This window comes from Chelonoidis abingdonii, chromosome 1 (assembly GCF_003597395.2).
Source record: "Chelonoidis abingdonii isolate Lonesome George chromosome 1, CheloAbing_2.0, whole genome shotgun sequence".
Lineage (NCBI taxonomy): Eukaryota > Metazoa > Chordata > Testudines > Testudinidae > Chelonoidis > Chelonoidis abingdonii.
The window spans coordinates 86,559,535-86,581,064 of NC_133769.1; the positions used below are offsets into that span (position 1 = coordinate 86,559,535).

At 39.4% G+C, this 21,530-nt stretch overlaps 1 protein-coding gene across 6 annotated transcripts in view; it reads right to left on the reverse strand.

Annotated features, from left to right (window-relative positions):
- EEA1 (early endosome antigen 1) overlaps window positions 1–21,530 on the reverse strand; it is a 158,981-nt gene that overhangs the window by 60,067 nt on the left and 77,384 nt on the right. For all 6 annotated transcript variants that reach the window (XR_004371641.2, XM_032765128.2, XM_075066940.1 and 3 more), the window contains 8 exons: window positions 16,221–16,370; window positions 13,955–14,074; window positions 13,469–13,672; window positions 10,992–11,192; window positions 9,904–10,017; window positions 8,153–8,308; window positions 7,284–7,423; window positions 5,407–5,737 (listed from right to left, as the gene is read on the reverse strand). Coding sequence is in view for 5 of the 6 variants with exons in the window: in XM_032765128.2 (XP_032621019.1) it covers window positions 5,407–5,737; window positions 7,284–7,423; window positions 8,153–8,308; window positions 9,904–10,017; window positions 10,992–11,192; window positions 13,469–13,672; window positions 13,955–14,074; window positions 16,221–16,370 (1,416 nt within the window). In the remaining variant the exon portion in view is untranslated. The remainder of the gene's footprint in view (window positions 1–5,406; window positions 5,738–7,283; window positions 7,424–8,152; window positions 8,309–9,903; window positions 10,018–10,991; window positions 11,193–13,468; window positions 13,673–13,954; window positions 14,075–16,220; window positions 16,371–21,530) is intronic.

The window sequence follows — 21,530 nt, forward strand, 5'->3', positions numbered from 1 at the left end:
ATCACACAAATGGGGGACACTGCCATGGTAGCCCAGAAAGGCTGGGGAGAGAAGGGAATCAACAGGTGGGGTTGTTGCAGGGCACCCCTGTGAATGGCATGCAGCTCTTCATTTCTGCGGGATCTGACACGGAGCAGCTGTGCTCTCTGGTTCTCTAGTACACTTGCCCATATTCTAGGAGGAACTGACTCTATTTTAGATAAACCATAAGGAGGAATTAACGCGGGGAGTCATTCCCATTTTTTGTCTTTGCGCCCCGCCGACCTCAGCTAAGGCCAGCCAGGAGCACCCATGACAGCAGCAGATAGTACAAGAACGACTGATCACCGTCATCTCATCGCGCAATTTACAATGGTACAGCAGACGGTACAGAACGACTGGTAACATATCTGCTACGTTGCAATGGCAAATGAATGCTGCTGTGTAGCACTGCAGTACCGCCTCTGTCAGCGGCATCCAGAACACATACAGTGACAGTGACAAAAGGCAAAACGGGCTCCATGGTTGTCTGCTATGCATCTGCCAGGGGAAAAGGCGCTTTTTTTAAACAACTAACAAAATCATCCAAGCCCAAGTTTGGTGGATGGGGACTTCAACTATCCAGATATATGTTGGGAAAATAACACCAGGGGGCACAGACTATCTAATAAGTTCCTGGACTGCATGCAGACAATTTTTGTTTCAGAAGGCTGAAAAAGCTACTGGAGGGAAGCTGTTCTAGACTTGATTTAACAAATAAGGAGGAACTCGTTGAGAATTTGAAAGTAGAAGGAAGCTTCGGTGAAAGTGATCATGAAATCATAAGAGTTTGCAATTCTAAGGAAGGGTAGAAGGGAGTACAGCAAAATAGAGACAATGGATTTCAGGAAGGTGGATTTTGGAAGCTCAGAAAGCTGACAGGTAAGATCCCATGGGAATCAAGACTGAGGGGAAAAACAACTGAGGAGAGTTGGCAGTTTTTCAAAGGGACACTATTAAGGGCCAAAAGCAAGCTTTCAATGGGTACGAAAGATAGAAAATGTGGTAAAAGACCACCTTGGCTTAACCACGAGATCTTGCATGACCTACAAAATAAAAGGAGTCATATACAAAATGGAAACTAGGTCAGATTACAAAGGAGAATATAGGTAAACAACACAGGAATGCAGGGGCAAGATTAGAAAGGCAAAGGCACAAAATGAGTTCAAACTAGCTAGGGAATAAAGGGAAACAAGAAGACTTTTTATCAATACATTAGAAGCAAGAGGAAGACCAAGGAAAGGGTAGGCCCACTGCTCAGTGAGGAGGGAGGAACAGTAACAGGAAATTTGGAAATGGCAGAGATGCTTAATGACTTCTTTGTTTCAGTCTTCACTGAGATGTCTGAAGGAATGTCTAACATAGTGAATGCTTATGGGAAGGGTTGGTTTAGAAGATAAATAAAAAAAGAGCAAGTTAAAAATCACTTAGAAAAGTTAGATGCCTGCAAGTCACCAGGCCTGATAAATGCATCCTAGAATACTCAAGGAGTTAATAGAGGAGGTATCTGAGCCTCTAGCTATTATCTTTGGAAAGTATGGGAGACAAGAGAGAGATTCCAGAAGACTGGAAAAGGGCAAATATAGTGCCCATCTATAAAAAGGAAATAAAAACAACCCAGGAAACTATAGACCAGTTAGTTTAACTTCTGTGCCAGGGAAGATAATGGAGCGAGTAATTAAATAAATCATCTGCAAACACTTGGAAGGTGGTAACGTGATAGGGAATAGCCAGCATGGATTTGTAAAGAACAAATTGTGTCAAACCAATCTGATATCTTATCAAAGAAAGCTAACGAGTCTTGTGGATAAGGGAGAAGCGGTGGATGTGGTATACCTAACTTAGTAAGGCATTTGATATGGTCTTGCATGATATTCTTATTGATAAACTAGGCAAATACATTTAGATGAGGCTTCTATAAGGGGTGCATAACTGGCTGGATAACCGTACTCAGAGAGTAGTTATTAATGGCTCCCAATCCTGCTGGAAAGGTATAACAATGGGGTTCCACAGGACTCTGTTTTGGACCAGCTCTGTTCATATCTTCATAACAACTTAGATGTTGGCATAGAAAGTTCGCTTATTAAGTTTGCAGACGACACAAACTGGGAGGATTGCAACTGCTTTGGAGGACAGGGTCAAAATGATCTGGACAAATTGGAGAAATGATCTGAGGTAAACCGGATTGAAGTTCAATAAAGACAAATGCAAAGTGCTCCACTTAGGAAGGAACAATCAGTTTCACACATACAGAATGAAGAGACTGTCTAGGAAGAAGCATGGCAGAAAGAGATCTAGGGTCACAGTGGACACAAGCTAAATATGAGTCAACAGTGTGATACTATTACAAAAAAAGCAAACGTGATTCTGGGATGCGTAACAGGTGTGTTGTAAACAAGACACAAGAAGTCATTCTCCGCTCTACTCTGCACTGGTTAGGCCTCAACTGGAGTATTGTGTCCAGTTCCGGGCACCGCATTTCAAGAAAGATGTGGAGAAATTGGAAAGGTCCAGAGAAGAGTAACAAGAATGATTAAAGGTCTTGAGAACATGACCTATGAAGGAGGCTGAAAGAATTGGGTTTTATTTAGTTGGAAAAGAGAAGACTGAAAGGGACGTAATAGCAGTTTTCAGTTATCTAAAAGGGTGTCATCAGGAAGGAGAAAAACTTGTTCACCTTAGCCTCTGATGATAGAACAGGAAGCAATGGCATAACTGAGCAAGGGAGGTTTAGGCTGGACATTAGGAAAAAGTTTCCTAACTGTCAGGGTAGTTAAACACTGGAATAATTGCCTAGGGAGGTTGTGGAATCTCCATCTCTGGAGATATTTAACAGTAGGTTAGATAAATGTCTATCAGGGATGGTCTAGACAGTATTTGGTCCTGCCATGAGGTCAGGGGACTGGACTCGATGACCTCTCAAGGTCCCTTCCAGTCCTAGAGTCTATGAATCTATGATTGTCTGCCGCTGCTTTCACAGAAGAAGGAATGAGTGACGACATTTACCCAGAATCACCCATGACACTGTTTCTGCACCATCATGCATTGGGATCTCAACCCAGAATTCCAATGGGCAGGGGAGACTGCGGGAACTATGGGATAGCTATGGGATAGCTACCCAGAGCACAACACTCCGGAAATCGACGCTAGCCTCGGTACATGGACGCACACCACCGAATTAATGTGCTTAGTGTGGCCGCGTGCACTCGACATTATACAATTTGTTTTACAAAACCGGTTTATGTAAAATCAGAATAATCCCGTAGTATAGACATACCCCTAGTCATTCTTCCCAGATCACCAAGGCCCAGATACAGGAAAGCACTCAGTATATTTAAGACCCATGGACTTTAATGCTATTTACTCTTAAATTTAAGCATGTGCTTAAGTAGCATTTAAGTCGCTGGGTCTGACAAATGTGCTGAAGTGCTTTCCTGAATAGGACTGCTTTTTTGAATTGAGGCCTAAATTGGCAGCTCAGAAGTGGAACCACAAGGGTGACTGTTTTAAAGCAGGGAAGGGTGATTCCTCTTAAGGTACCAATAAATACTGAGATTCTTCCCCTTGTCACGTAACAGTATAGGCTCAAAACACCATCTTTATTAATTCTGGAGTAAGGTATTACACAGAGTAAGTAAGGATAGCAGAATAGGAACCTTTGTTAGTAATGTGATCTAAAATCTCTTAATGTATCTCTCTCTCTCTCTCACACATACACACACACACACACACACACTCTCTCTCTCTCTCTCTCTCGGTCCAAATCTTACTCCCTGGAATCAATGGCAAAACTTCCATGGACTTCCCTGGAAGTAGGATATGGACCTGATTTTTAATAGTACAAACTGAATAGTAAACCCTTCCAGTTATTACAGTAAATGTAAATAGTTAAGCAGAAGTAGCTAAGGCTAGGTCTATACCATAAACTTACCTCAGTATAACTGTATCATTCAGGGGTGTGAAAAATCCACATCCCTGAGCAACTCAGTTATAACGACCTAACCCCCAGTGCAGACAGTGCTATGTCAACAGGAAGGCTTCTCTCTTTGACACAGCTGCCTTTTCTCACAGAGGTGGGTTAACTATGTCGACGGGAGCAGCTCTCCTGTCAGCATATTAGCATCTTGAATGAAGCACTACAGTGGCACCGCTGTAGTGTTTTAAGTGTAGACCTGCCTTTGTAAAACATTGCAACTATCAGCATTTGTTAAAGAAGAAACAAAAGGGCTTTTTATAAAAGGGATAGAAGGTGAGGAGAAATGTTATTTGTAATTGTAAATACAGATTATTTTTGAGTGGAAATAAAATAACAATCACACATGGGAGCTGAGAGATGGTCTGACGCAAAACAGGAAAAGAAATTGGGAAAAATACCCCTACAATAACTTTTAAACATAGAAAATTCACAAAATATGTATTGCCACTGTACCAGCTGATGTTGCTATAAGCAGCCATAGTTTAAAAAAAAAAAAAATAAAAACAGGGATTATTGTTTTAAACACAGTAATATAGTAAGGGCCACTTTTATTACAATAATGGACTCCTGGCCAAGCATTTTGCTGCCATACTGCCGCTTCTTAGATCACTGGACTCACTTGGCTTTCAGACAGCTCTTGCAACATGTTCAGGTGTGATATTTCCCAAAATGACAGACACAATTATTCTATACAATGTTGTAGCCATGTTGTTCCCAAGATACTAGAGACACAAAGTGGGTGAGGTAATATCTTTTATTGGTCCAACTTCTGTTGGTGAGAGCTTACAGAGCTCTTCTTCAGCTCTGTAGACTTGTGTAAACTCAAAAGCTTGTCTCTCTCACCAACAGAAATTGGTCAATAAAAGATATGACCTCACCCACTTTGTCTCTCCAGACACCATTACGCTTACCAGAACCAGTAATCTTCCATCACACTCATGAGAAGTGCATCAGTGTGTTGTACATAAAACAGATTAGAAAACCAAAACTATAATAGGTTAAGAGAAACTGACTTCATTGTTCTCAAATGTGGGTTGCACTTTGGCAAAGTTTCACACCCTATGTTTTTATAGGGCTGTCCAGTGTTTTCCACATTTCATGTATAATTGTTTCAGTGCTCATCACTGTCTGTGGTTTTCTTTGCCATATTCAAAAGGAACTAAAGGGGTCTGGTTTCTGGTATGAACCAATGTTTACCAGTAAAAACATCAACCCACAACTTAATTCAGGTCTTGCAGTTATATCTCAGTTTTGTTTTTCTTAAGGCAATCATAATTTCCACAGTTGCTGCCATCATCTTTGCAATGAATATGAGCAGTTTTCCTACTAGAATGCAAAGCAGAGCTGACAATCATGAATGAGCAAATTGAAAAATACCCAATACTGGATGCCTGATTAAAACCACAACTAACCATTTCTGCTACAGCGGCTTTTCCTTTCTGTTTCTCCTTTTCCAATTCATCCTTTATATCCTTCAAGGATTCAATGGTTTTTGATAATTTGTCTTTGGTAACTGTAAGGTCTTTCAATAAAGTGTCTTTCTCCAACTTCATTTTCTGCAGCTCTGATGTTGCTGCTTGAATTTTGCCATCTAGTTCCTTTCGTTGTTTATTTGTCTCTTGATTTAATTTCTCAAGGTCCCGTTTAAGGCTCGCTTTTTCTTCCCCTTGCTTTGATAATTGCTGTTTTGCTTGTTCCAGTGCATCAGATTTCTTCTCCAAATCCAATTTAGTACTAGATACACTGTGCAGATACAAAGAAGAACAGTGAAATACAAAACTTAAAAAAATTGATAAGCTGTTTTGCGTCATTAAATCTACTCTCTATAATCAAATACATTAACTGTTCTACTAAGTTAAAGCATGTTTTTTCAGATCATATATTGCTGTTTCGTTTCAACACTTAAATGAATGACACACTCTGAAGTCCCATTTTCAGGCTGGTGGTTCCTCTTTAAACATTACACCTATGAACCACCCCTGGAGAGCTAACATGCAAATTGTAAATCAAGACCCCAAATTAAGGTTTTTTACTCAGCAGATGTCTGAACAGGTCAATATATTCAGATCCATCAACTGGCAACATACCCTTTGGTTCTACAATAGAGTCTCACAGACATTATTCCCAGATAATGTTAAAAGTTGAGAGAACACTGACCTTCAACACAACAACATTGCCATATATGTTTTGTGGTAGTTTTGTTTGTGCTAAGTGCTGGAGAAATTGCATTTGCAATAAGATTCCCACACCAGCTTTAATGCTATCCTGTATCTCCACTAACTTTCCACCTATGGGTTGAATCTCCCTTACCCATTTATCACAGAAAACTTAAATCCGCTTAGTCAAGCATTTGAATTCCAATATTCTCACTTGTTCTATGACAATATAACCTCCTCTTACCCACATATCAGATATAGGTGGTGATGGTGAATATCTCATTTATATACATATTAAAGATCTGAGCCCCTCTGGTGTGAAACTAGAATGAATTATATTGTAAAAATAAGAATGGAGTAAAGAAATGTTGTATGTACCTTTAAGCAGAAGTAAGAAATGTTAAAATACAGGTATCAGGAAAAGAAACATTAAGGCATAAACAATGAGTCCACTTAAGCTAATGGTGAAACATTAACTGGAGATTGGTAAAAGTTAGTAAGGAAATTAACTATGAAAGTCTAGCTTCAGGTAAACCTGTCAATTCGGTTTTCTTTGTTATCTTGTTAAGTTCTCGCCCTTTAATCTGTATAAATAAGATAGTTTCTGTCTTGCATGGTGCTCACATTATCTGGGCGTTATTAGCAGAGCGCTGAGCTAATAAAACAAAGTGGTCTGACAAACTGAGTCCTGAGTCTAACTTTGACAATGGGAAGGACCTCCTAATTTTTCAGAGGATGGTATAACAGTACAAGGTTGTTTGCTGATAACAAGCTTTCTACTGCTGATCCAACAAGTGGGACCTAGATAGAGTGTACAGAAGAGATGGAGGAAGTACACTGGGTGCATCTCAACCCACTCAGGTTAAGTCACGGTACTTGGTGACTCATCTATGGGGTGAAGGCTGATGGCTGAAGTGCAAGTCAAATAAGGTAATGTGGGGGAAAAGATGCAGAACTGAGGTGCGGGGTTACTCTAGTGTTTTAGGTGAGGTCTGGTGATCATGAAGGTGAATAATAATTTCAATTCTAGTCTAAGAGTATAACTATGCATTTGTTTGTTCTTACAGAACCATTCAAATTTGAATCTAGGTCTCTAGGTCTGAAAAGTAATGCATTCAACAGTGTTAGCATACACTTCTCTTTCTGCTTCAAGCTGTTTAGTCAGTTCTGTTGTTCTGAGGCCTAGATCTGTACACTGCTGCCTTTGCTGCTGTAGCTCCTGAAGAGCTTGTTCTTTGCTTGCTTTAACCTCAAGAATGTCAGCTTCAAGTTTCTGTAAAAGAAAAGAAAAAGCTACAGTTACCATTACACGACCACCAGAGTGAAAATTTGCTCAGTTGTTCATAAATGCTTCCAGACTCCAGGTATAAAGGGGCTAGAGCAGGGGTAAAGATCTCACCCCTAGTCTTCACGTACATTTAAAATTAAACATATTTCTATTTTTTAATGTAGTCAAGTATCTGTAAGATGCTTAAAATACTGTAACCTAAAAATAACCCAATAATTTATAAATGGAACATATTCCACCTCTGTGCAATTGTATATACTTCTCATGTTACTGTATTCTAGCTTTTTGCCTCCTGCCTCAAATGTAATACACTGAAGATGTGTACACATTAGGGTCTGATCCTGCAAACACTTATGCACTTGAATAAAGTTACTTGAAGTTTATATAATCACAAATATGAGAGCTCTGAATTTAGGAAGTGGACTATGTCTCATCTCTTAATATGCTCCATGAATTATATTCAGGGTTCCAACTGGAGGGGAAGGAGGCTGGGGCAGTGCAGGCAGGTATAGCATGACCCCACTTTCTCATTCATCAGCTGAAAAAGGAAACACTGGGAAAAGAGAATACTATCAACACCACTTTTTAGGTGGCTGGCCATTCTCCTCCTTCAATTTCCACACTGCTGTTACCACGCATCATGAAACAATTTTGTTGCTTTACATGGTGAAAGCTAATTTTATAAGCTCAGGTTCTTCACTTCTGAATACAAACCTTAAGCTGTCCCTCCAGCTCCTCCGTTTTCTGTTCTAAATAAAGACGTTTCTCTTTATACTCTTTAAGATTGGCTTCCAGCTGTGTACAATATTCTTGCTTGTCATGCAGCGTAGCCATAACCTGATCTAACTGAGTGTTGACCTTATTTAACTCCTATGAAGTAAAATATAATTGAAAATGGTTACTTTTATTAAAGGATGAGTATTTTTAAATTATTAAAGAGTTCTCTAAATACATGCCTAAATATTTACTTGTCTAAAATGTTCATATGAAATTTTAAAAAATGTACATGTTATACTGGAGAAAAACAGCATATTCAATAGCTTATTCTTTTCAAATTGCTTTTAAGGCAGAATTTTTTCATGAGCATTTTTTCAATTTTTTGCTATTGCATGCATGGGAACATAATATTAACCTATTTGTAGCAGTCAATTAAATTTAGCAGGAACAAGGACATTCAATACCATGTGACCAGTCAACTCTCCACATACACCAATGGCTTACGGATTATAGTTTGAAAACTATTGGTTCAACATGGAACAATATTATTTTCTATCAGAAATGGAACACACAATGCTGATAGTCAAAAGACTCACGTGTTTTATGGTGAGCTGGACCTAACTTATGCGACACACTGATGCAAGAGACTGATAAAATCATCAGCAGCTTCATTTAAAATAAAATATGGGAGGTTTTTAATTAATTAAATTGAAATTGAAAATCACTACAGACAGACTTGTGCTATTTATGCTGATAATCAATTCCCCACCCGAGAAGGCATGGGAGCCAGTGTTAGTTTTGGAAGTGGTTTGAAAGTGTGGATGTTTCTACTGAAATAATCAGCAGCAAAAGAATTAACCATGTTGACAGTTAATTGTTATCATTTGTTTTCAATACTGGCACCCCAATGAGACATGCTGATTTAGGGATGGAATGCACACAGACTTTCACTGAAGCAACTAAATTGGTTTTAACTCATCCCTTCTTTATTTTAATGCAAGTGTGTGTGTGTGTGTGGGTGTGTGTACACACTTATTCTAGAGTAAAAGTATGTTTGTTCATTTAGCTGAAGTCTGTTTTTTTATCTTGAATCTGCAGACTCCAGAAAAACAACACTGCTTTGTTTTACATTCAGTATACTTTGTAAAGTCTCTCTTCATAATCATACAGGTTAGAAACAATTTTATTATAATATGGAAGCTTAGATTCTAGAGTACATTTCCGCAGCAGAGGTGGATTTGACAGTCAATTCCATACATTACAACAGGAGTCTTCAACACCTGCTGGGGAGTCTAACTGCGCCCGCATACGGGCCGGTGGACGAGCATCTGCTGAAATGCCACCAAGCTGCGTCATCCAGAGGCGTCACTGCCGAAATACCACCGATTTTTGGCAGCAGCACCTCTGGATGATGCAGCTTGTCGGCGGCATTTTGGTGGCGACGCCTACTGACGTTGCCGCTTGTCAGCGGAATTTCAGTGGATGCTCGTCCACTGCCACGGTCCTCCATGGCTCGTCATCTGGCGCCAGCCAGACGAGAAAGGTTGGAGACCACTGCATTACAATACACAGGGCCTTGCTTATAGCAAACAGGACAAAATATATCACATATTCAAATACTCTGAATAATGTCTCCAATGCAAATGCAAATCCATAAGGACTTTGATTTTTTTTTCCCAAACCAAATTGTCCTTTTGGTTTTGTATGAAGGTTATCTTAGATGATCTAGTAGAATTAATTGCTCCTACCTGTTGTTTATCTTGCAGTGCATTCTGGGCTGTGTCCAAGTGATTCTGAAGATCTGCTCTTTGTGCGGCTTTTGATGCTTCTGCTGAAAGCAGTAATTCAGTCTTTGCTTTTATCTGAAAAGAAGAGTGTTACAGTGTTTGTAATGTGAAGATCAAAAAGAATTCTTGATTGCAGCTGCTTTTAACTCAAATTTTCTTCCTACTAACAAGCAATTTAATACTAGCTATTTATTGCTAATTCTTAGTAATTCTGACGTGATGAAATGTTGGACACAGAAATCATAGCTAAAACACAAGTTATCAATGAAGTTTAGACAGCTGAAGACAGAATGGAACAAAATAAAATAAAGTTACAAATAATTGTTCTTCTCTGAAGCAGATCTCTAGGGCTAAGTCCACCTAAGTTACGCAACTCCAGCTACATGAATAACATAGCTGGAGTCGACGTAGGTTCGGTTGACTTATTGCAGTGTCTACACTGTGCTGGGTTGATGGGAGAAATACTCCCGTCAACTTACCTCATGCTTCTCGTTCTGGTGGAATACCGGAGTTGATGGGAGAGCGATCTGCGGTCGATTTAGCGGGTCTTCATTAGACCCACTACATTGACTCCCGGTGGATCGATCGCCGTAGCATCAATCCACGATTAGTGTTGACATACCCTGAGTTATGGGGTCCAATCCAGCTCTCCTTTCAGTCAAGGGAAATCACCCTGACATGTGGACTGTAGAATCATTAAAACAGTTTTCAGACAGGCTTCTTAGCCTTAATGCACACAGCAAGTCTGAGTCTTTTAAGGAGACATAACTTCTCCTTCACTGATTCCTTGGTGGTGGTTGTGTTCTTTTTGGTGTGGGGTTTGTTTGTTTTTTTTTTTGGCTGCAATCCTTGTGTCTTAGAACCACTGATGTCTTGCTGGATTATATCTTGCTTATTGCACTTCATTTGGTCATTTGTTGCTCACAAACAAGCAAACTTTAGTAGAAACTTAGCCTACTAGCCTTGTATATTCAACAAAGGCCACCTTTTTCCATGATGAAGTGCAGATGGATTTTTTTTCATTAGGATATAGTACAAAGGTAAATTACCTGTATATCAAGCTGGGATACTTTCTCTTTGCTTTCATTTAGCTGACTATTTAGTTCACCAATGCTTGTTTCTAGGGAGAGCACACGGTCCTGAGCAGCTCTCAGATGTGCCTTCTGCTCTTGCACCTGCTCATGCAAATTCTCTTGGGCTTGTTTATGGCTCTCCGACTGATTCTTCAGCTTTTCTGTTAGCTGAGTTACCTACAAAATAAATAAGCTGCCAATTAAAAGTCCAAAGACAAAATTAAAAACACCCTAAAATTCAAAACATGTTGTCTTGGTTATGAAGCCCCAATACTGATCAACTTCACCACTTATTGATTCTACGAAGTTTCTCTTTCTCGACAACAACAATGCATTTATTTTTTGTGTGCAATATATGAGTGACCCCAACTTTTAAAAGCATAACTATTTTGACAAGAATTCAAAGCCAGCAAGCATGATCACTCTAATATAACATTGTGAGTGTGTATCCTTTTGTATGTGCCCAGTTAGCGTTGGCTAGGTTGAGAGACAGATGAGGATGGCTGATTCTTGCTTTACTTATAAGAAAAATAATATAAACACATCATGGAAGCACCAATTGTGGTTCCATAGTTAGGCTGAGTTAAGCTTTGCATTGAAGGCCTGGATTCAACCCTTTGGTTATGTATTATTGCCTCTTTTCCACCTGAGTGAACAGTCATAGTTTGGGGCCCAGGGGATGTTCCAGCTGGAAGTAGAATTTGATGGTATTTTATTTGCTGTGGTCCTGTTTATTGGAAGGAATGTACAAAGTGATGGGCCTCTGAATACAGAGGGAGCCCTTACAACCAACACCAATCCAAAAGCTCTCTAGCTTTTTTCATGGTCACCGGCTCCTGCTTCGCTTTCTTGTCTCTCCTTCTCTCTATTATTGTCTGCTCTCTATTTCTGTGTGCTCTCACTCTTACTTCCTCTCACACACTCCTGGTCATAATACCCAGTAAAACCCTCTGCCCACATGGTGCTAGATTCTTGGCAGATACTATTGGGATTTATTCTGCATGTTCACTCATCAATTTGAATGAGGTTTTAGCTTGACACATAAGGTTTCTCCCATCTCATAACAGTATGAAAAATGCAACACACAGCACTTGCTCCTTGAATATAGAATGTAATTGCCAAGAATTTACAAGTAAGTCCAATAGAAAATTATATACATTTGATTGTATCCCTCTCCCTCCACCTTTCACGTTTCACCTGTCTTCTTAAGGCCTGATCCTGCAAACACTTCTGCTCATGCTTTACTTTACACAACATGAGTAGTCCCACTAACATGTATAAATGTTCGTATGATCAGTACCTTGGATTATAAACTCTTCAGGATAAGAGTATTTCCACATTACCATTAACACTAATATGAGTTACATGTGGCCATCTAGAAAAATATATCCTATCAATTTAATTTTTGCCAGTTTCAAAGCTCTGTGTCTGCAATAAACATAAACTGAACTCCATTTAATTCATATTAGTATTCTATATATTGTGTATGTTTTATTATAAGTTTATAGCAAGTATGGCAGAAAACATCCATTAATTACTTACAAAAAATTGACATGTGTTTGCTACCAAAATATTTTCAAGTAGCTCATAAAAGATACAAGTGTTCCTTCCGTTACAAACAGTAATAGCTGGTATTGGGAACTAGTACATTTCTATCTTATTTGTACCAGTAGTATACACTATGGACTATATGCCAGAGAACTCACATTCAGCTCTAATTACTAGTAATGTATTGCACATATGCTGCAAAAGGAGAACACGGTGTTCTAATAACCTTTGTAAGTGTGCAAAAATATTACCATACTGGTATTTGAAACAGTATACTAAAAAAATTCCTCTAAGTACAAAAAAGAGCCACTAATATACAATCATGGTACCTTTTGCAAAAATATGAAGTAAAAATTGTATGCACAAGTAGTACTAATTCCAGCATAGCGTTTTTAAAATAATATGTGTGTATATACATACACATATTTTAAAAGATTATGCAGCTAAAATTACTTTAAAAATACCTTAAAAATATCTAATAATGTACCTTTCAGATGGTACACTGTGATTGTAAATTCCAACTTCCAAGATCTTTTCATTAAATCATATTCAGTGTATGTTATGTGTTTTCTTGTTCAAATATGTTATCAATTAGATTTCCATAGAGGTAAGAAAAAAATAATAATAAATCATTTTGATTGTCTCTATAACACCATCCTCCATATCCAAGTGCACAACTTGTGCACCTGGATGTGAAGCACCAAAATGTATTGCTATCAGAACAAGAAGAGGTGGGGGCGGGGAAAATGTCACAGAAATCTTGTGACTTTTATAGAGAGATGCTAAAGAAATACAGTATCCAAGAAAGAGTGAACTACAGTGGAGACTGAAGCTGCAGATCGGGAGATAGAAACAAAGGAGACTCTTCTTTCACAAGCTTTCTTAAGGGCTTTTGCATTTCTTACCTGCTCTTGCAAAGTATGATTTTTCTCTTGCAGCTGGTTCAGCACTGCAGTTTCTCCTTCCCCTGCTTGAATTTTCGCATACAAGTCCTCTCTTTCTTTTTCTAACAGGGTGATGTTCTCTTTACTCTTTTGTAGCAAGGCCTCAAGGTTTTGAATTTTTTGGTCCTTATCTCCTATCTGACGCAGTACTTGTTCCAAATCATTCTAAAAATGAATTAAATAGTTTCTTTAAGTATAAGAACCTTAAAAGTTATTCCTGATGAATGAAATCTTAGATATCAAATTTCACAAATGCTTACTACATATTCTATTTTGAAATAATAAATTCCTTTAATGTTATTTAATTAAAAAAAGAAAATGTTTTACATTAGGAAATCATGCAGCTTGTTTACATGTTGCAATGCACCGGCAATATTAACTGCTGCAGTACACTAGTTTGAAAAGAATGTGTGGGTTGGTTTTTTTGGTTTGTTTTTTTTTTTTTACCTGGGCTTCTCGGAGTTTTGCTGTAGTGTTTTGCTGAAGAGTTTGTTGCTCCTGATGCTGCTGTTTTGCTTTATCTAACTGATGCTGTAATTCAGTGCAATTTGCTGCTTTTTCCTTTAGCTTAAAAAAACAGTCACGGACTGTTGACTGAAAACTGACAAGCACAATTCAGTAGTTCAATAACATTTATCATTTACTCTAATACTGAAAGACTGTACACTAAACAGTTTAACATTTCAAACAGGTGTAAAAGTAGTAATTTGTCATACCAGTTCTATAGCAAAGAACGAACACAGCACTGAAGTACTTCTCAACACTGACAGTAGGCAAATTCTAAATAACAAAAATTTATCTCAAGTATCAGACATGCATTATTTTACATCTTAACACCAAACTGTTAAAGGAGATTTAGTCTTTTTTCCTATGGATAAGGTAGAGTTGAAGTAATTTATATTCATAAAGTATTCTAAGTGCTAATTATCATTAGCAGTTTTAGTAGCAACTTCGGGCTGGTCCACTCTACAGACATGCACTGGTATAACTACGTTGCTCAGAGGTCTGAAAAATCCACACCCCTGAGCAACATAGTTATACAGACCTAATCCCCGGTGTAGACAGCGCTATGTCTGTGGGAGACCTTCTTCCGTCAGCATAGCTACTGCCTCTAAGGGAGGTGGATTAACTACACGGACGGGACAGCTCTTTCCCATCAGCATAGAGCATCTTCATTAAAGCGCTGCAATAGAGCAGCTGCATCAATGCAGTTGTGCTGATACAGCATTTTAAGTATACACCTGCCCTTATGTTCTACTTACCTTAACAGATTTTCTGGAGCCAACATGCAAAGCATTGCACACAGTGTTAGCTGTATGACTCTCATTAAAGTCTAAGAGTAGAGGTGTCTGCTAAACTGCAGTGTAAAACTTTGAAAATGTACCACTCTTAGATATTTGGCATGTCTACATATAGCTAATATAAGCAGGTCAACAGCAAATATTTGTTTCTAAGGTTAAGATGTAAAATAATAGGGCCCTATTGCAAAAAAAAACTTGACCTATTAATAGAGTAGTAAAATTACTGTTTTCTGACACCAATTCCCCCCTACACATTATTCACTATAATCATGTTATGTCTATTACTTCTTCAGTTGGACCCTGATCTCCTAAAAAGATATGCACACACAAAACTCTGCTATGCATGGCATAAGCTTCTGTGCATTGGGAATCTTTCTGCATGCTCAGACCCTTAGCTATAGCAGTCAGATACATGTTAGATGGGCTTTGAGCCTCGTGAATACCTGCACACTGAAAATGTTTTGCGGTACTCAGTTGTAACCAGACCATGAATCAAAGGTGATCTGCAAGATGTTGCAGGTGTGCCAGGCACATCTCTTAATATGGGAAGCAACTTCATCAATCATCCATATTATCAAAAAACATTAATGAGGACTTTGCTATTGTAACCAACGCATACTTTTTGGAGCACTTACAATAACAAAGAAATGTAGGGCTGGAAGAGACCTCGAGAGATCATCAAATTCAGCCCCTGTGCTGAGGCAGGACCAAATAAAACTAGACCAGCCCTGGCAGGTGTTTGTCTAACATGTTCTTAAAAAATCTTCAATGATGGGGATTCCACAACCTCCCTTGGAAGCCTGTTAGAGTGCTTATGATCAGAAAGATTCCATAATATCTAAACTAAATCTCCCTTGATGCAGATTAAACCCAGTACTTCTTGTCCTACCTTCAGTGGACATGGAGAACAATTGATCACCATCCTCTTTATAACAGCCCTTAACAGAGTTGAAGACTATTATCAGGTTCCTCCTCAGCAGGGGCGGCTCTAGACATTTCGCTGCCCCAAGCATGGCGGCATGCTGGGGGGGGGGCACTCTGCCAGTTGCCGGTCCTGCGGCTCCGGTGGACCTCCCGCAGGCGCCCCACCGGAGCCGCGGGACCAGCAGATCCTCAAGTGCTGGGGCTATAGCCTTTATTTATCTGTAAAGCACCTCACACATTTAGGCTCTAGGCAAGGAAATAATTCTTAGCCTTCTAAAAACAAAAAAGTAACTGTCCTGTAGACTATTTTGCCAAAAGAAAAACAGAAGATTTTTTTTAATGAGGATTTTTAAAAAATGCAATTAAGTTTTAACAAACTTATGGTTGGGCACTAACTCTAAACACCAACATGAGAAGGCTGTTGCAAGTAGAATATACAAAACATCACTACAACAAAGGTGAAATCTGATCATGTGTATCACTCCTACCTGCTCTTCAGCACGAGAAAGTTTTAACTGCAGATCAGCCACCTGCTGTTCCTTGTCCATCAGTTTTTCACTAGAGACTTGTCTCTGTTCTTTCAGTCGACCATGTGCTTCCCCTAGCTGGCGTTCTGTCTCCAGAAGTTTACTGTGCAACTGGAAGAAAATACTAGTCTCAGTTTTCGAGCCACTATACTGCATTTCAGACTCATTATTCACATAATATAGTAATTTTCATCATGCTTTTAATCACACGAGAATGGTATGACTAAAACATCTTGGGAATTATTCTCATAAACCTGAGCGAAATCAAACCAGCCAAATGCACATGCAGGAGCATAGGCTCAAAAGAGGTGGTACGTTCAGCAGGTGGGAAGTGAGTCTACGAAGAAGCAGCCTCACCCTTTTATAGAAGCCCCTCTGTATGAGCTATGTGACCTTACACAGAGAAAAGCCAGGATTAAATTCCATCCTCGGTCAAATGCATAAAATATTTATCATGTAAAATAGCAATGGCTGAATCAACATCTTACACAGAGCTCAGAGTAAATCAGCATCCCCATGCTCTCCAATGGCCCATGCTCTAAGTTTTTACTGGCTACACTGGTTCCAATACCATAGTGTTCTACATTATCTGGGCGAGTGGGACCTGTATTTTCAGCTCACCACGAGCCCCTGGCATTCCTCCACTACAAGGGAGGCTGATGTATTGACTCTTTCTATAAGATATGCTAGATCTTTAGGAGTGTTCTGTGGTCACATGCCCTTTTGTAGCTTACTCCCCAGCTCCTTCCATAGGACTTATAACCCACTCTCTTGGATTGGCTGATACATGGAAAACTTCCCCGGAGAATACAAAGCAAGGACCTAGACAAATTAGAGGATTGGGCCAAAAGAAATCTGATGAGGTTCAACAAGGACAAGTGCAGAGTCCTGCACTTAGGACAGAAGAATCCCATTCATTGTTACAGACTAGGGACCAAATGGCTAGGCAGCAGTTCTTCAGAAAAGCACCTAGAGGTTACAGTAGACAAAAAGCTGGATATGAGTCAACTGTGTGCCTTGGTTGCCAAGAAGGCTAATGACATTTTGGGCTACATAAGTAGGGACATTGCCAGCAGATCGAGGGATGTGATCATTCCCCTCTATTCGACATTGGTGAGGCCTCATCTGAAGTACTGTGTCCAGTTTTGAGCCCCACATTACAAGAAGGACGTGGAAAAAATTGGAAAGAGTCCAGCAGAGGGCAACAAAATGATTGGGGGCTGGAGCACATGGCTTATGAGGAGAGGTTGAGGGAACTGGGATTGTTTAGTCTGCAGAAGAGAAGAGTGAGGTGGGATTTGATCGCAGCCTTCAACTACCTGAAGGGCGGATTCCAAAGAGGATGGAGCTCGGCTGTTCTCAGTGGTGGCAGATGACAGAACAAGGAGTAATGGTCTCAAGTTGCAGTGGGGGAGGTTTAAGTTGGATATTAGGAAAAACTTTTTCACTAGGAGGGTGGTGAAGCACTGGAATGGGTTACCTAGGGAGGTGATGGAATCTCCTTCCTTCGAGGTTTTTAAGGTCAGGCTTGACAAAGCCCTGGCTGGGATGATTTAGTTGGGGATTGGTCCTGCTTTGAGCAGCGGGTTGGACTAGATGACCTCCTGATGTTCTATGATTCTATGACTCTGTCATCAGCTAAAGGAGCCGAGGGCTTTCTTTACAGTTATCTGCTATAAACAGGCATCCATTCAAACAAATTTTCTTCCCTCTAAAACCTCTAGCTGTTATTTTAGGCTGTTAGTTACCTCCTGCCCACTCCTACACACTACTGAATCCCAATCAACATATACATGTAAGCTTTCATTTTGTGGATTCAGGAGCAACTGGTAACTACAGAGTAATACAGAAGTATTTCAATGCAAAAAATTGAATAAGTCAGACCTTAGAGTCGAAAAATTACTTCCACCTAACTGGAGCATTTACATAAGTGGACAAAAATATCTGAAGCTAAGTTATTTACCTTTATAAGTCCACACTATTAACCACTGTAAATCATTCCACCAGTGGTTGATGGACTATTAGTAACTGTGACATAGTAACAGGAGTAATCTGTGTGTGTGATTGGAGGCAAGAAGTTGTGGTAAATTATTAATGTAATTTCCTTCTAAAAAATATGCACAAGAGTTGAGCAAACTTGGGAAAGTTTGCAGCAACAGCTTAGCCGCTGATGTCATTTGTACCCTGATGCTGGGAGAAAAAACACCAAAGGTAGGAAGAAAGATCCAGAAAAAAAAAAAAATCAACAGAAGTATAACAACATTTTACAGAAATGAAGGTCACACTTTCTGTAACACACGTTTATAAACAATGTATATTTAGTTTATAAACAATGTATATTCAATAAATAATTAGTAAGTTTTATAAGCCTGTTGGAGACATGAGCAGCATGTGTGGTAGATGGTTATAAATCTATAAAAAGGGAAATAAGGACAGCCCAAGGAATTACAGACCAGTCAACTTAACTTCTGTACCCGGAAAGATAATGGAGCAAATAATTAAGCAATCAATTTGCAAACATCTAGAAGATAATAAGGTGATAAGTGAGAGTCAAAAAAAAATAGTGTGTTAAACCAACTTGATAGCTTTCTTTGACTGGGTAACAAGCCTTGTGGATAGGGGGGAAGCGGTAGACGAGGTATATCTTGACTTTAGTAAAGCTTTTGATACTGTTTCGGATTACCTTCTCATAAACAAACTAGGGAAATGCAACCTAGATGGGGCTACTATAAGGTGGGTGTAAAATGGTTGGAAAACCATTCCCAGAGAGTAGTTATCAATGGTTCACAGTCATGCTGGAAGGACATAATGAGTGGGGTCCCACAGGGATCAGTTCTGGGTCCAGTTCTGTTCAATATCTTCATCAGTGAGTTAGATAATGGCATAGAGAGTACACTTATAAAGTCTGCAGACGATATCAAGCTGGGAGGGGTTGCAAGTCCTTTGGAGGTTAGGATTAAAATTCAAAATGATCTGGAGAAATGGTCTGAAGTAAATAAGATGAAATCCAATAAGGACAAATGCGAAGTACTCCATTTAGGAAGGAACAATCAGTTGCATTCATACAAAATGGGAAATGACTGCCTAGGAGGGAGTACTGTGGAAAGGAATCTGGGGGGTCATAGTGGACCACAAGCTAAATATGAGTCCACATTGTAATGCTGTTACAAAAACAGTGAACATCATTCTGGGATGTATTAGCCGAGTGTTGTAAGCAAGACATGAGAAGTAATTTTTCCACTCTACTCCATGCTGATTAGGCCTCAGCTGGAGTATTGTGTCCAGTTCTGGGTGCCACATTTCAAGAGCGTATGGACAAATTGAAGAGAGTCCAGAGAAGAGCAACAAAAATGACTGAAGGTCTAGAAAACATGACCTATGAGGGAAGATTGAAAAAGTTGAGTTTATTTAGTCTGGAAAAGAAAAGACTGAGAGGGGACATGGTAACAGTTTTCAAGTACGTAAAAGCTGTTACAAGGAGGAGGGAGAAGAATTGTTTTTCTTAATCTCTGAGGATAGGACAAGAAGCAATGAACTTAAATTGCAGCAAGGGAGGTTTAGATTGGAGATTAGAAAAAACTTCCTGTCAGGGTGGTTAAGCACTGGAATAAATTGCCTAGGGAGGTTGTAGAATCTCCATCCTTGGAGATTTTTAAGAGTAGATTAGACAAACACCTGTCAGGAATGTTCTAGATAATTCTTGGTCCTGCCATAAGTCCAGGGAACTGGACTAGATGACCTCTCAAGGTCCCTTCCAGTTCTATGATTCTATGTTAGAAGAAGGGGCTACTGGATTCTAAAAAGCTATACAAATTGATTAACCATTTATTTAAAAAACACCATTAACATTTATAAAGGTCCATTTAATATAAAATGTGATCAAAATCCATTTTATTTTTCCCTGTAAGATACTGCTAAGCACAATACCTTTTTTCTGCTTTAATGTCACAAAAAAATTAGTCTATAGAAGCAAGAGGCAGAGTATATGGCCAAAAGCTCTTAAACCATTGACTCCTGTGGGGAATGGTGTGGCGCAGTGTGGACATGTGATGAACTTTAAGCTAATAGGGCTGTATAACCAAAGACATTACCACAGCGAGCAGAATATAGTTATTACTGATCTTACTTATAAAGAAAAAATATCTCTGCAGTTAAAAAGGTACGACCAATCAGTAGGCTATCATGTTCAAAGTTGCATGATAAAAACAAAATTTATTAGCAGTTATCACTTCTAAGGAAAAGAGAGGGTTATATTTTCCTTTTCTACGCTCTCCCTGCATCCCACCACTCCACATCCCTTCACTACTGTCTCAGAGCCTTCCTCATGCAAAACCGCATTTTGTGGAACATTCGTCTAATCCTTGTTTGCCTAACCAATAACTCAGTGAAACCCACTTCTGTCACGTCACCTCAAAAAAGTTCATTGTTAAGACACACACTTAACCAATCCACAGAGATCTGCACATATCAAAAACTGAGAAACTAGATCATCTTTTTATTGAAACTCTTTTCTTTTCTCCCCCATCTCTCAACTGTTTGTTACTCTTGCTCACCACATCACATAAAAAATTAAGTCCTGATCCTGCAATGAGCTGCATGCAAGCACCCAGGTCCACCCAAGTCATTACAACATCAGGGCCAGGACCAAGTTATTATTTTTATATTCTCTGTAATGCACAATTTTGCATACTCCATAAACAACTGAAACCATCAGCTACACTGTCAGAGTCCCTTTCCAGTCATCATCAAGCGAAACGGAAACAAAATAGAGAAACCATACTTTTTAAAACTACTATATCAGAAGTGTTAACATCACTCACTGACTTGCTGTTTTAAGTAATGAGCATTTCCTGCTGAAGACTAAGGGATAACCCTGTAATGTTCTGAGGTCTCCAACTGCTGGCTAGAATGGCGGTTGAGGGTGCCCTGTACCTTGCAGACGCACACGGAACTTTCCAGGATCTGGGCCGACAACTGTTTGAGACAATGTTGATAAGAGGGCACGTGGGCTTTCTCCACTAATGAGTAAGGTAGGTTAACATGTAAAACATGTTTAGCCATTCAGCAAATGGCAATTGATTATGTCATCATGCACAGTATCATGTAATAACATGTTAGGAACAATCGAACTGTGGCCATAAACCAGTGGTGGGCAACCTGGGGCCCAACAGGTAATCTGATTGCGGGACGCGAAACATTTTGCTGATGTTGACCGTCCACAGGCACAGCCCCTTGCAGCTCCCAGTGGCTGCAGTTCACCGTTCTCGGTCA